General features: G+C 40.7%; 1 protein-coding gene across 4 annotated transcripts in view; it reads right to left on the bottom strand.

The window, feature by feature from the left end:
* PLCB1 (phospholipase C beta 1) overlaps positions 1-14,108 on the bottom strand; it is a 679,075-nt gene that overhangs the window by 88,139 nt on the left and 576,828 nt on the right. Inside the window, exon 28 of one of the 4 annotated variants that reach the window (XM_082744419.1) lies at positions 11,338-11,639. The exons of the other annotated variants lie outside the window; for them this stretch is intronic. Coding sequence (XP_082600545.1) covers positions 11,553-11,639 — 87 coding nt within the window. The 3' untranslated portion in view covers positions 11,338-11,552. Of the gene's footprint in view, positions 1-11,337; positions 11,640-14,108 lie in introns of those variants that run through there. 4 annotated transcript variants of the gene reach the window in all.

Raw genomic sequence — 14,108 nt, forward strand, 5'->3', positions numbered from 1 at the left:
CCAGGCGTCTCAAGAATTTATTTATTTGACAGAGAAAGATCACAAGTAGGCAGAGAGGCAGGCAGAGAGAGAGAGAGGAGGAAGCAGTCTTTCTGCAGAGCAGAGAGCCTGCTGTGGGACTCGATCCCAGGACCCTGAGATCATGACCTGAGCTGAAGGCAGTGGCTTAACCCACTGAGCCACCCAGGCTCCCCGACACTATTAGTTTTTGATGCAGTGTTCAACAATTCATTCGTTACGTATAACACCAGCGCTCATTACAGCACACGCCCTCCTTAATACCCTTCACAGTGTTACACCTCCCCCTAACCACCCTCCAGTCTGAGACAAGAATAATATAGACCAGGAATTTACAGAAACACTCCACAGAAACAGGGACGGTTCAGACAATGGGATGGCATAAATATATATCTTTCAGTAGTAACTCTCAACGGGAATGGCCTAAATGCTCCCAGCAAACTTCCATCACTGATTTAGGTAGGGCCAGCACTGTCTTAGGAGTTTTAAGCCCTGTGAGGTTGTGCTTCTAGCTTCGTTTTACATAGGAAGTCACTGACACGCGTGGCTCAGGTCCTGGGCCCCCAGCCTCCGAGGGGGTTAAGTGGCAGAGCTAGGTGCAAACCCAAGAAACCAGGCTCTGTGGCTGGTAGCTTTCACCACTACCCCATGCTCTTTTCATTATGATTTTAGAAATTATTATTTTAAAAAAACAAAAAACAAACCTTCTTATGTAAGAGGATAAAAACTTAAGGGAGAAATTCTCTTAGAGAACTACAACAAAGTAGGCACACTGACTTAACATTAACGTGAAATTTGATGCATTCGTCTGTGAAGTGGATTAAATCGGACAAATATGAACTGGGACTCGGGCCAACAGAAAATCTATTTGATCTTTTAAAAGAGATTGCCTGATCATGACCATCACAATTAAAGAAATCATGAAATATTACGGCTTTGTAGTGCCATTTATCAAGCTGTCTAGATGTAAAATGTTGGTGTGCAAAGACTCTGGAAATTTCCTTGAAGAGTCCTGCAATCTCTATTCTAGCTGAGGGTGTGCACTCGGCCCCTTTCCTTCCCCACAAGATCTTTCTTCTCTCTCATTCACTCTAAGGAGTTAAGAGGGTTCTCCCTGGTGAACCATGAGAGACTATGGACTCTGAAAAACAATCTGAGGGTTTTGAAGGGGCGGGGGTGGGAGGTTGGGGGAACCAGGTGGTGGGTATTAGAGAAGGCACGGATTGCATGGAGCACTGGGTGTGGTGCAAAAACAATGAATACTGTTACGCTGAAAAGAAATAATTAAAAAAAAAAAAAGGGTTCTCCCCAACCTTGACTGCAATATCAGAACCACTGCTGGGCAGCTTCCTAAAAATGCGGACTCCAAATGTCTCGGGGAAGGGACTGGAAGTCAGTATTTTAAAAAATCTCTGGTGATTTAGATACTTTGCCTGATCTGGGGGGTCTCCGAGGGCCTGTCTTCATTCTACAGACCACTGTTAGATCTCCCAACAGCACTTTTGATTTCAACGGCCTTCATACTTCTGTTTCCACTTTGTCGTCTGCATCCTTCACCTGATCCAGAATATTCTCTAATTGATTATGCCCCTACCTGCTCAAATGTCTTGCTTTCCTTCTACCTCCGGCCCTCATCCCTACCCAAATCTGACTTTTATTTTGATTTGGTGTCACCCCCTAGACCACTGGCAGCACTACACTCCCTCAGAGTCCCACAGAATTTCCCTGACTGCTGCACCCCCTGGCCTTCCTCATTGTCTTTCCCTCAGAACATCTGTCCTTGGTCTTTACTTTTCTCTGGAAGAGTTCCCACCCACTTTGCTCCCGGAACACACACCTTTATTTAAACTGTTCAATTTAGCCACATCCAACAAATATTTATCAAGTACCCTAAACACCTGGCACTATTCTACAGACTCCTAGCTAATGAGTTGGCTTTCTAGATCTTGTTACTTAAAGTGCAGTACAACCATGTCAGACCAGCAGCACTGGCATTGCCGGGGAACACAACAGAAATGCAAATTCTCAGGCTCTACCCCAGACCAGATAAATCCAAATATGCGTTTTAAATAAGATTCTCAGGAGATTTGTGTTCATGTTGCAGTTTGAGAGGCACTGTCTAGACTATTGAGAAAGATGGAGACAATTTAGAAGACACCTTCTGTTCCGGACTGAATGTTTGTGTTGTCCCCTGCCAGAATTCATCTATTGAAATCCTGACCCCTATGTAACCATATTCGGTGGTGGGGCTTTGGCAGGAGATTAGGTCAGGAAGTTTGAACTCTCATGACAGGATTAGTGCCCTTATAAAAGAGATCCTGCAGAGCTCTATTGCCACTTCAGCCAGGTGAGGACACAATGAGAAGATGTCATCTAGGAACCAAGAAGTGGGCTTTCACCAGACATTGGATCTGTAACCACCTTTAATCTTGGAATTCAGCCTTCAGAACTGTGAGAAATAAGTGTTTATTGTTTCTGCCACTTAATCTATGGTAAGAGACTAAGACATTCCCTCAAATTCCCTCTTTTCCGTCTCAAAAAATCTTTGGCCCTTTATCTACATTCTCTTTATTACCCCAAACTCAGCTCCCTCCAGTCTGACATGAGGCTAACACTTCCTTCCTGAGGTAGTTGTGAAAGTTAAAAGGAAGAACACACATGCAAATCCTACTAGACCACTTTGTAGGTCCCTAACTTGGTTTCCTTACCCTGCCTTCCAAGAGGAAGGTTCTTGCCCTTGTTTTCCATCCTGTCTTCTCCAACCTGTGGCAGGACCTAATCCTACCATTTCATTTTCACCTCTTAAGCTTTCTTCTGCCCTGCATGCATTCCCTTTGCATGAAACCCATTTCTGTTTCCCTTACCCTCCCAGAACCCTCAACTTTTCTTCCATGTTGGACCTTCCTTTCATTTCTATCCCTACAGTCGAAGACCAGTGGCTCCTGCTGAAGTTTCAATGCCCGAGCTGCCTATGCTTCAGCTTCTCCATGACACTTACACTTGAACCACTGGAATCACCTGATTTTGCTTTAAAGTTACAAAAATTGTTTTGTTATTGGACTTATGGGCCATTTCTCAGGATTTAACTTTCATTATTCCAGAGATTCACAATGTTTCTTACTTCACAGTGTCCTTGAGATCTCAATAATTTTTTCACCGTACCTTAGGCTAAAAGAAATAAAAGGGGGGCTCTATTTATTCATGAAACAATTAGATCCAAACTTAATAGTAGTACTTTGCGTAGTGTCCAACAGATGTTACTGTTTCCTTAAAAAAATGTAAAATATCCCATCATGCCCCTGTGAGTTCAACATGGCACATCAGGGTCACTTTATGCACCGCTGGGGATCATGACTTTATCCTATCCTTTTTTGCCAACCACTCTCACACAAAGATCTCTTTCTTTAATTTATGGTAATTTACTACAGTTACCTCAAGTCTTTTAGGGGCTTCAGTTAATTTCAGCCTCATCTACTGCCTTTGACCAACTCCACGGGAGGAAGGCTCACCAAGGTCTCACCATTTCCACAAGCAAGTTTAGGATTTGTCATGCACAGAAGACAAGTCATTGTATTATCCCACTGATTATCATCACATAGTTCAAAAGTGAGTTTCTTCTTGGGTACTTTCCACATCTAGGGAGTCACAGAGATGTGTGAACTGCTCTGGTTACCTATATTTCAAGCCTTTGTGTTAACAGCATTCTGATGCAGATTTTTGCGAACTCGGGTCTGGATTCCAAGAATTCCTTTCCTGCCCTCGGTCTCTCCTTAGTCCTTCCACTCCATTCCAAATATTTTTCCTTCTTATATCTACCAAAGCCTTAACTGACCCTCTATTCTCAAATATGTTATGCTCCGGCTCCAAATTTCCTGTCTGGGCTAATACTCATCATATCCAATAACCTAGTCAGCATTTTGCTCTCTGAACTATTCAGGCACACACCTGCTTCTATACTTTGTCTCTTGTTATTTCTCTATGTTGATGATATTTCCATTTGAGTGGGAGACAGCACAACATAGGACATTCCCAAGATTTGTAAAAAGTTCCATTATGCTGGGCTTCTCTGACTAAGAAGAGTGGGTAGTAGTGAAGGTCTCTATGTGTCCATGCCCCTTTCCTTTCTAAGCCAGCCTTTGGTGATAACTCCCATTTGACCACCCAGATGACTCTAGGCTTGGACCCTTACCTGGCTTTTGTAAAAGATACCAATTATAGAACTGCCCTTTGTATGCACATGCTTTCTTATTGCTCCCTAAAGGAATGCCAGCACACTGCAATCATTTTTCCTAATGACTTTTTTTTGGAACCCCAGACTCTACACAAAATAGGTGCTCAGAAAAAGATTGTGAATGAAATCTTTTACGTTTTAAAACCACAGTGATCTTGACCTTGGTGACAATAAAGAAGCAGCATGTCCAAGCCATGGGTTGTCTTACTAAAAATACTTTCAAAACTATATAGTTTGGGTACTTAATGTTGGGTCGGGGGCTTTGGGAATGCAGGAGGAATAACAGAAATGACTGCCAGGACCGCCATCTTCCAGCCCCTTCCCCCACCCCTTCCTTAACCCTTGACTCTCCTGCCAAAAGGATGTATGCCTAGGTCACGTCTCCATAGGTAACCCAATACCTATGCAGGAAACAGGAGTATCAGGAGCCCCCACCCCATACTCTCCGATCACCAAATACCTTACTCTATATGGATATGAGCCCAAGCTGCCTTGGTCCAATAAAAGACCCCAGCCAACTCCCTCCTAGAGCGACTTCTCCGACTCCCCTCTCTGGAGTCCTGGAACCTCGCCCAAGAGTGTGGACCTTCTCCTGGCGTAACTTCCCTGGTTCTCCTTCTCCCGAGCCCTGAAACTTCTCCAGAGAGTGCCTTTAATAAATCTTGCCTTGTGCCTACTTCGGCTGCAAAAGTTTACACTTAACAAGCTAAGTTTTATTTCTTTAGAAACAAATGCCTTATTATGAAATCCAGGTATGTTTTCAAAAACATGGATTTGCATACAACTGATGAACACTGTTTCTGTAGAATCACAAAGAATATGTGTTTTAAAAAGGACAACATCTCTGAGTTTAATATGGCAGATATGTGAATGTCTTTCCATCCTGTGCTCAGTTAATCTTGGTTTCCCCCACTCTTCTATACTACAAACCCCTCCCTGTAGCATTCCACCCTTTCCAGCTATTTCCAAAAAACTCAGCACTCTTACTGTAATTCTACCCTTTCGATATTTACTGTTTTCTCCTCCTTCTATTACTTAAGGTCCAGGAAGTAAAATGATTAATATTGTGTCTTTGTTAATAATATTGCATTATTGTCAGACTCCCATAAAACTGGCAATGGGATTATATATACATCAGTAAGTTATCCCTTTCCTACGCTAAAAAGAGAGTTGGGGCTTACTTCTGGTTTTCTCTACCCAACACTACTTCTCTAAGAAGAACTTCTGTTTTCTGAGAACTGGCTCTGTGCCCAATGTGGTTCTCATGGGAGCTACTGTATTCTTTATTCCCATCCCTTGCCCAAGGTAACTGGTCCCAGGGGAGGGACTGATCCAAGTCGGACAAGTCATAACCTGACCTTAGCCACAGGTGATTGCTCTAAGGTTGCAAGTTTAGACAATCACATGACCCTCATAAGGCTTTCCTCCAGATGTTTCCAACCTGCTACTGGAGAAAGAAATATAACCTAGATGGGCTGATGCCTATGTTTTCAGACAGGGGGAAGCCTGCATGCTGTTGGAAAAGAATAGTGGTAATACACATTGAAAAGTAGTAGAGAGAGAGAAAGAAGAAAGGAAGGAGGAAGGGAGAAGGACAGGAAAAGAGAGAAAAAGGGAGAGATACAGGAAAACAGATACGCAGACAGACATAGAAAGGGCTGCCAGTGACTTCTGGCATCCATTTCTCCATCCCTTCACTTCCCTGGTGTGGATGGTCAGTCTTTCCTCATGTGACCTACCCTGAGCATTTCTCTAGTATATAAATACGTTTAACATGGATTTCTGTCACTTGCAACCAAGAGAATCCTGACAAAAAGTAGAAATAGAAAACCCCAAATAAGAAAAAAGAACTTCTCTGAGTATCGGGTCCAGGATTTCTACTGCATGAGATGTGAAAATGGCACCCATAAGCGGGATGTTTCACACAATAACTGGAGTGCTTTTGAACTACCGTAAGGATACACTCACTTGGGGTGTATTTACTGGCAGATGGGTTCTACTCAAAGAACTATTCAATTATGCATTAGTCACAAAACTCACTGAAGACAGGAAGGAAGAAAAGATTAATTTAGAATTCCCAGGGCAATAAACCAAAACAAAAGAAAACAAACAAGCAAACAAACAAACAAAAAACCAAGAGAGTACATGGTTAAATGGAAATGCGGTAAACAACATTTAATTTTAACTTTTAGTATGATTCTTTTCTCTGGCCCAAAGGATTAGACACATTTCAATTATTGGGCTTTTTTGTTTACCACTCTTGACAACTTTCCTAGTTAAATGTTCCAAACCTTTTAAGGAGTGAAAAAGAAAAGCCCCGAGGGAATACAATTTCATGCTTGTTTTCAACTCCATGCTGAAATTAACTTGGGTCCCTCCTTTGAGGGTGAGCGAATGGTTTCCATGGAAGAGAATAATTCCTTGACTCTAATTCAAAAGGGATTAAAAAAACAAAAAAACAAAACAAAAAAACATGTGGAGAGAAGTTGGCCTGTTCAGTCTCCTCTTAAGAAGGACAATTTTGGAACATGAGCAAAAGTCCACTATAGAGCGTTCATACTTCAGGTACAACCGACCTTCCTTCCCCCCCTTCCAGTAATATCTAGAGAAGCTACCCACCTTCTTTTCTCCTCATTAAAGCATCCACTCTGAATTTTCACTGTCTTTTTTTTTTTTTTCCTTTTACAAAGAATTAATTTATAATGCTTCTAAACTAAGTAATGATCTATGGACTAAACACATTACTGAGAATTTCAATGCAAGGAGGACATTCACACTGGGGTGTATCCTGGCCATTCGAATTGAGAAATATTCATTGAGTCCAGTCAACCAATATTAACTGAGCACCTGTGACGTGCTGGGTACTGGGCTGATGATGGTCCGACCATGAGCTGACAGACAGACTCAGTCCACATGGAGCTGATAGCCTCCACTAGCTCTCTTTTCTTTTAAGGAGGACACCATCTTGGATTCCAAGGGCAACCATCATTGTCTGAGATATCCTTTCATACCTATGAAATTATTATTTTTTAAATTTGCATAGCTATGTAGAATTTATAGCAGCTTATTGGAGTCCAAATGTTAAAGGATCCTTGGAATTTTTTTCCTTGCTGGGCAAAAAAATAAATAAAAATGAAAATCTGACCAAGATTCCTGGTCAGTGTCAGTAAGATAACCCATTAAAGCTGTAACATTTAAAATTATTTTTCACCTTTAAGTTATGCTGAGGTAAATGCCAGCTTTTGAGCTTTCTGGGAAATATAAATAGATCAATGTAGCATACTCCCTTGAATGATATTTCTGGTATTCTTTTATGAGGCTATCAACTGGAAATACCTTCAAACTTTTAAAAAATCAAGAAATTTGATAAAGGGAGGTCTACTTAGGGCATGCTAATGATGTCTGGGTTTTACCAATGAGAAAATGTTTGCATTTCATCAACTTAATTGAGATTATCATATCTGATTAAATCAACTAAAAAAAAAAAAAAAAACAACCACCAAACCACTACAATTTTAGGGTAAGGCTTTGTAATTTTAAAAGATGTCAAGACCATTTAATTCAGAATAAATAAATAAATATCGGTCACCACTCAGATGTGGGAAAGTAGCAATAATGTTCAAACTGGAGGTTTTCAAATAATTAGCAAAGGAGATCTGATTAAAAGATATGTGAATTGTCCTGTGGTTTTTTACTAAAATAGGGCAATAAATCATGGACTTAATATTTCAACAGTCCCTTTGGAATCCAAAGTTAGAAGGACTGCCTGTGAAGATACATACCACAGCATGTCAGCTACTTGTTTTCTTAATACAAAATGTATCATTTCAACATCCCTGACTTGTCCAGCGGAATGCAACGAGTCCTGCAATTCCAGAGGGCACAAATGAAATGATCAGACTTGTGGGTTCTATTTTGGAATTGTCCTTCCAGCAGAGTCCCTTCTGTTCCCTAAGCTTTTTTAAGTTGACACAAGTCAAAACTATTATTTTCTTTACCTTTGGGGATGGTTCTATTTCCTGATTGTTTTCCTTAATGTTCCCCAAATAGTTACCAATTAACACATAAAAGTACAGTAAGCTATATTGTGTATACACACAAAAGAAAAACCAAAGCTTATGGCTGTCAACTGAAATCCCTCATTATTATTTTAATAGGCTCAAGAGGAGGATCATCTTTGATTCTATAATTAAGGGAAACTGGCATTACTGTCAGAGGGAGATTTTACAAGCATCCTTGTACAAACTTTTTGTTTTAAAAATGAGGGTACAGGCACTCAAAGAAGTGAAATGATTTAGCAAAAGTTATGCAACTAAAAATGGATGTAATGTTTTCTCAATTTAGATCCTGGGCAAATAGTCTTTTGGTAAAGAATGATGACTGTCTTCTAGGCACTGTGTTAAATTTCCCTGGATTATTTTATTGCATCCCACATCCAAATTATGAGGGCTGTGTATAAATTATTGCCCTAATTCTCCACCACTTCCTGTATTCACACTTTTTATAATGTGACTTGTAGGTCCCACAAACAAAAGATAGAATCTATTTCCTTGTCCCTTAAATCTGGGCAAATCTTACGACTTGCTTTGACCAAAGAAGAAGGAAGAAGTTTCTAAGACCTCTCAAAACACCTTGTCCATTCCTCTTGCTCATAGGTGGCATCCTTTTCAGTTTCCACATGAACAAGCCCAGAGCAGCCCTCTGGATAAGACATGTGGATCAGTCACCTGTCTTGACCTGGTCGACAGTCAGCCAATCTCCAAAAGCAGAGCCCCTAGCAGATGGATGGCCATGGATGGCTAAACCAGAGACACATGAATGAACTCCAGCCAAGACATTGAATGAGCCCAGCCAAGACTAGAGGAACCATCTAGTTGAGTGAAGCTCAAATGGCTAGCCACAGAATCAAGAGCTAAATAAATTGTCATCTTAAGGCAGTAAGTTTTGAGGTCTTTGTTATGCAACAAAGTTACCCGATAAAGATGGGCATACTCTTAGTAGATCTGTCTGATTTCACAACCTTTACTTTCAACCACTGATGTGCTTGGTGTTCCCAAGACTGAAGAATAAAAACTGGAGAAAGAAGCAGTGCCACCTAACATCACTACCATGGCAGTACCAACTAGCACGTACCAGACTAGCATGTGGCAATACAGTACATATGCTGCAATTCACGATGATACAGTGCTAGCTTTAAATCTTCTCTAGTTACATTGAAGCAACTTGGGTTTGGCATTCGATTGTTCCATTTAAAAATGCATCATAATATCTAAACTGTGCATATCATAGGATGGAAAAGTACATGCTAAAGAAGTGAGAGATTTGTCCTGAGACCTGTCATATACTTTTGAAAAGTAAAAGTATTTTTACTGAATATAGGAGAAAAAAATGAACTAAAAATAAAGGGAGGGTTTGCCTATTTATATGTTTATACTCATTCTGGTAAAAATTTTAAACTTACTATTTTTTGTTATCTTTATAAGATGCATGCAAACATAAGATATAAATGTCTGTATTTCATTCCGGTTGACTTTTGTTACCGACAATTACATGTTTATGCTTTCTAATCTAAAAGAGGTGGGGCACCTGGTGGCTTAGTAGTTAAACCTCTGCCTTTGGCTCGGGTCATGATTTAGGGTTCTGGGATTGAGCCCCACATGGGTCTCTCTGCTCAGTGGGGAGCCTTCTCCCCCTCTTTCTCTGCCTGCCTCTCTACCTACTTGTGATCTCTCTGTCAAATAAATAAATAAAGTCTATAAAATAAATAAATAAAATAAAAGAGCTACATAATGTTTCCTAAGTTATGTTTTAAATGTAATTATATTTTCACTAGTCTTTGTTAAGTTGCACTACAGCTTTTCCTAGAAGAGAATGGAAAAATGATTTATTTTTTTAAAAGTATAGCAATTGGACAGATCATTTTATTTGAAATTTTAAACATCAAAAGCTGTAAATAAACAGATAAATTCACATAAAAAAAAAAAAAGGCGGGACAAGGACGATGTTTAGGCTTGGTCCACACAAATTTGCCCACGAATATGAGGACCACAGGAAGCCTTCGATGACTTTCAATGCATGAATGGTTATGTAAGTGTATTTCACACTCTAACTTCCCCACCTCCCAAAATAATAAATGAAAAGATACCATATGAACTCTGTGGGTCAAAAAGACAGGAGACAATCCAGCAGAAAAGTATGTGATGGATGTGAATGGGCAGTATGTAAAGAATGGGCAGTATGCCAGAAAAAAGACTATAATCTGCCACCAATTAAGATGACTTTGCTCTCCCCACTGGGGGCCTGGTGTGCAGTGGTTGCAAACAGTAGTGTATGCAGCCTGGTGTTTGTATTGGTTGCCCTAAAGGACTTTGGAGATAGCCCTTTCCAATGTACATGGGTTTCTGCTGGTGCTATCCTCAATCTAAGCTCCAGACAGGTATTCAGAGTGCCTTTGGAAAGCCCCAGAGCACAGTGACCAGGGTCCACATTGGCCAAGTCACCATATCCATCAGTACCAACATGCAAAACAAGGAGCATGCAATTAAGGCCAAGTTCAAGTTCCCTGACCACCAGGAGAACCACATTTCCAAGAAGTGGGACTTTACTAAGTTTAATACAAATGAACTAAGGACATGGTAGCCGAAAAGAAGCTCAGTCCAGATGGCTGTGGGGTGAAATACATCCCTAATCATGGCCCCCTGAACAAATGGTGGGCCCTGCACTCATAAGAGCCTTGGTGCTGCCCTCTTCTTATTCATGCCCACCAATAAATCCTATTTCCTGTCCCCCCAAAAAAGGAATACAAATGGCCAATACACACATGGAAATATATTAATTTCTGCTCATAATTAAAGCAATCGAATTTTAAGATAATTTCTATTCATATATATATATGCTATACATATATCTCACATGTGTGTGTGTGTATATATACATATATATATACATATACATACATATATGTATATATATATGAAATATATATGAAAAGAAGAGAATCCCAATGGGGACCAGAAAAATTGAAAATGAGAACACATTTTGACAATTCTTTCATTCTTTATTTCACTACTAAAGTCTTTTATTTATTTGTCATTTCTTATCTGGTGGAGAATGTGAAGTTTTTAGGAAAGTTAAGTCATTTATTTATTAAGAAAAATAATCCCATGTTAAAGTCAGAATACTGGAGGAAGACAGCGAATGCCACCACAACTCAGTAGAGTCACTTCTTGACACTGCAATTATTCCTGGTCTATACACTTGAACTGGCTGACCATAGAAGGGAGAAAATTCAAGGTTGGCTTCTTTACAGGCTACGACAGCAAATGGTGCTCATAGAAATCATCCAAAGGAAGGCAATGAGCTCCATCCGGCTGCAGCAGGATGTCAAAAACTGCAATACACATTTATATTTGAAATCAAGATTTCCTAGTTAATTCATGCCTTAAAAAAAAAAAAAGGCTTCACTGACAACAATGACTGGTGAACATTATCTCATTATTCCTTCTTATGCGTCTATGAAATGAGGATTATTCTTACATCCATTGGACAGATGAGAAAATGAAAGTTCAGAGGGGTCACACAGCTACTCAGTGGGAGAGCAGTGGCCTGAAATAACATTTGACTCTCGACCTTCACTCATCCTTACTCACATCCTGATGGGCCATCCATTAGCAGCTGGTCGGCATTCACCCAGAGCTTTCACTGTGAAGTACATCTTTCAGTCCCCGGGATTGGCAGGGACTTGGGGAACTCAGGTGGGTGTATACTAAAGTTGGTTTAAGACCCAGAAGTGATTGCTGGTGAGATAAGTGGGAGGATGTAGAAGAACCATAGCAGCCATTAAAGTTGATGGGAAGGAAGGGAGAAACGGATGGGGCTGGAATAAGTGGGAGACTTTAAATATGAGAAGGAGGAGAAAACGCAGGGAGCAAAGCACAACCAAACAATCCTCTGCATAGGATGACTAGTGTGATGACCATGAGAAAAAAAGAGGAAATCTTTTCTTGAAGCCTTGAAAAAGAGAGAAAACAAAATGGCGGGCGAGGCACCACTGCAGTTGAGAAGTGACCCCAGCGCATCACCTAGTAAGTCCCCCCCCCCCCACTAGGCTGTGGGTTTTTAAGCTTGAATGTGATACTGGGGCTCATTATTGACAGTCATCAAGAACCCCCCAGAGGGACCCCCTAAGATTCTCTCTCACTTACCAAAGTCACTTTCATTTTATTATTTTTTTAAAGATTTATTTATTTATTTTAGGGAGAGAGGGAGTGAGGGTGGGGAGGAGCAGAGCGGGAAGGGGAGAGAATCTTGAGCAAACGCCCCGCTGAGTGCAGAGCCCGACATCATGACCTGCGTTGAAACCAAGAGTCAGACGCTCAACCAACTGAGCCACACAGGTGCCCCATAACAAAATCACTTTTAAAATGAACACCTAACGCTAATGGTAAGACCAAAAGTTGGGGTCACCCTATGGCTGCTAATGAAAAACAGATCAAGTTAGGGCAAATTCCCCAAACCTATCCTTGGAATGAGGTCCCCAACTGGGGTTCATAGATTTTCAAAATATCTGTGGAGAGAGCTCAGGGAGTGCAAGAACTTGAAGGGGATTGGGGAATTTACGTTTTTATTTTCACTCCCCTCTAACTGAAAGTAATTGTTTTTTTCTGAGGCCAGTCCAGGCAGGAAATAAAAGGAGGGATTTCCATAGGCCCCATGCCTTGGGCACCACCAATCGGTACACCTCGAGCTTGATTATCAAGCTGTGAATAATGGAGCACAGGCTGAATTTCTCATTTCAAGTAAAAGGAACTTTAGCCTTATTCCAAAAGGCATTTCGAACAAAGATAAGGATCGATGGCTCTCAAACCATGCTCCTTTAACTTGAATGTGTAACAAGTCACCTGGGACTCCTATTAAAATGCAAATTGTGATCTGGCAGGTCTGGGGTGAGGCAGGAGACTGCATGTCTAACAGGCTCCCAGGTGATTTGGGACCCACACTTGAGTAACCAGAGCGGAGCTATTTGGATACTGAGTTGCAATGATAAAGATTGTTCTTAGACAGGTATAAAAATCTCTTTGAAGCTATAGCATCTGTGAAGCTGGGCGTGCACTTTACACCTCCTATGAATGATAACCTAAAAAATATTCTGTTGGTATTTATCCATTTATAGAGTTACAAAAATGACTCCCACCTCCAAGTTTTCGTATCAATTTGCTGATACCTTTCTTATTTCTCTTATCATATGCTATCATAACTTTGTGATAGATGCTCCCGGAGTGTGCGGTAACCACATTCTCCTTCATCTTCATCTCCAAATATCAGCTTTTTAAAACAATTTTATTTTTACTCAATCTCTACATCCACGTGGGGCTCGAACTTACAACCCAAAGATCAAGAGTCACATGTTCTACCAACTGAACTAGCCGGACGCCCCACAAATACTGAGTTTTCAGTGAATGTCTGGCAGGGAGTTGATTGATGTAATACCTTCCTTCTTGATCCTTGAATTGTGGGGGCCAGCATTAGAAATGTATACACCTTATTCTAAACACATCTGTATTTAATTCCCAAACCAATTTTGGGAGATGAAATATCTTGTTTAATTTCCCTCATCACCCAAATTCCCCTTTTTACCTGGGGCTTACTTGCTTTTTAATTACACTTTCATTTGTTTAATTTAGCCGGAGAGGCCTGTTCTCAACTCGGATCCACAACCAAAGATAGAACTAACACTTCTGGGTGCTCTCGGTCAAAAGATTTCCTGGCAGAACAATTTCTGGCTGTTGCAAATGGAGTGATAGAAAGTTCTGATATGTACCAGCTAAGGGCACGTGGTAGAAATTGTAGATGCCTCTAC

Source organism: Mustela nivalis (genome assembly GCF_964662115.1).
Source record: "Mustela nivalis genome assembly, chromosome: 8".
Taxonomy (NCBI): domain Eukaryota; kingdom Metazoa; phylum Chordata; class Mammalia; order Carnivora; family Mustelidae; genus Mustela; species Mustela nivalis.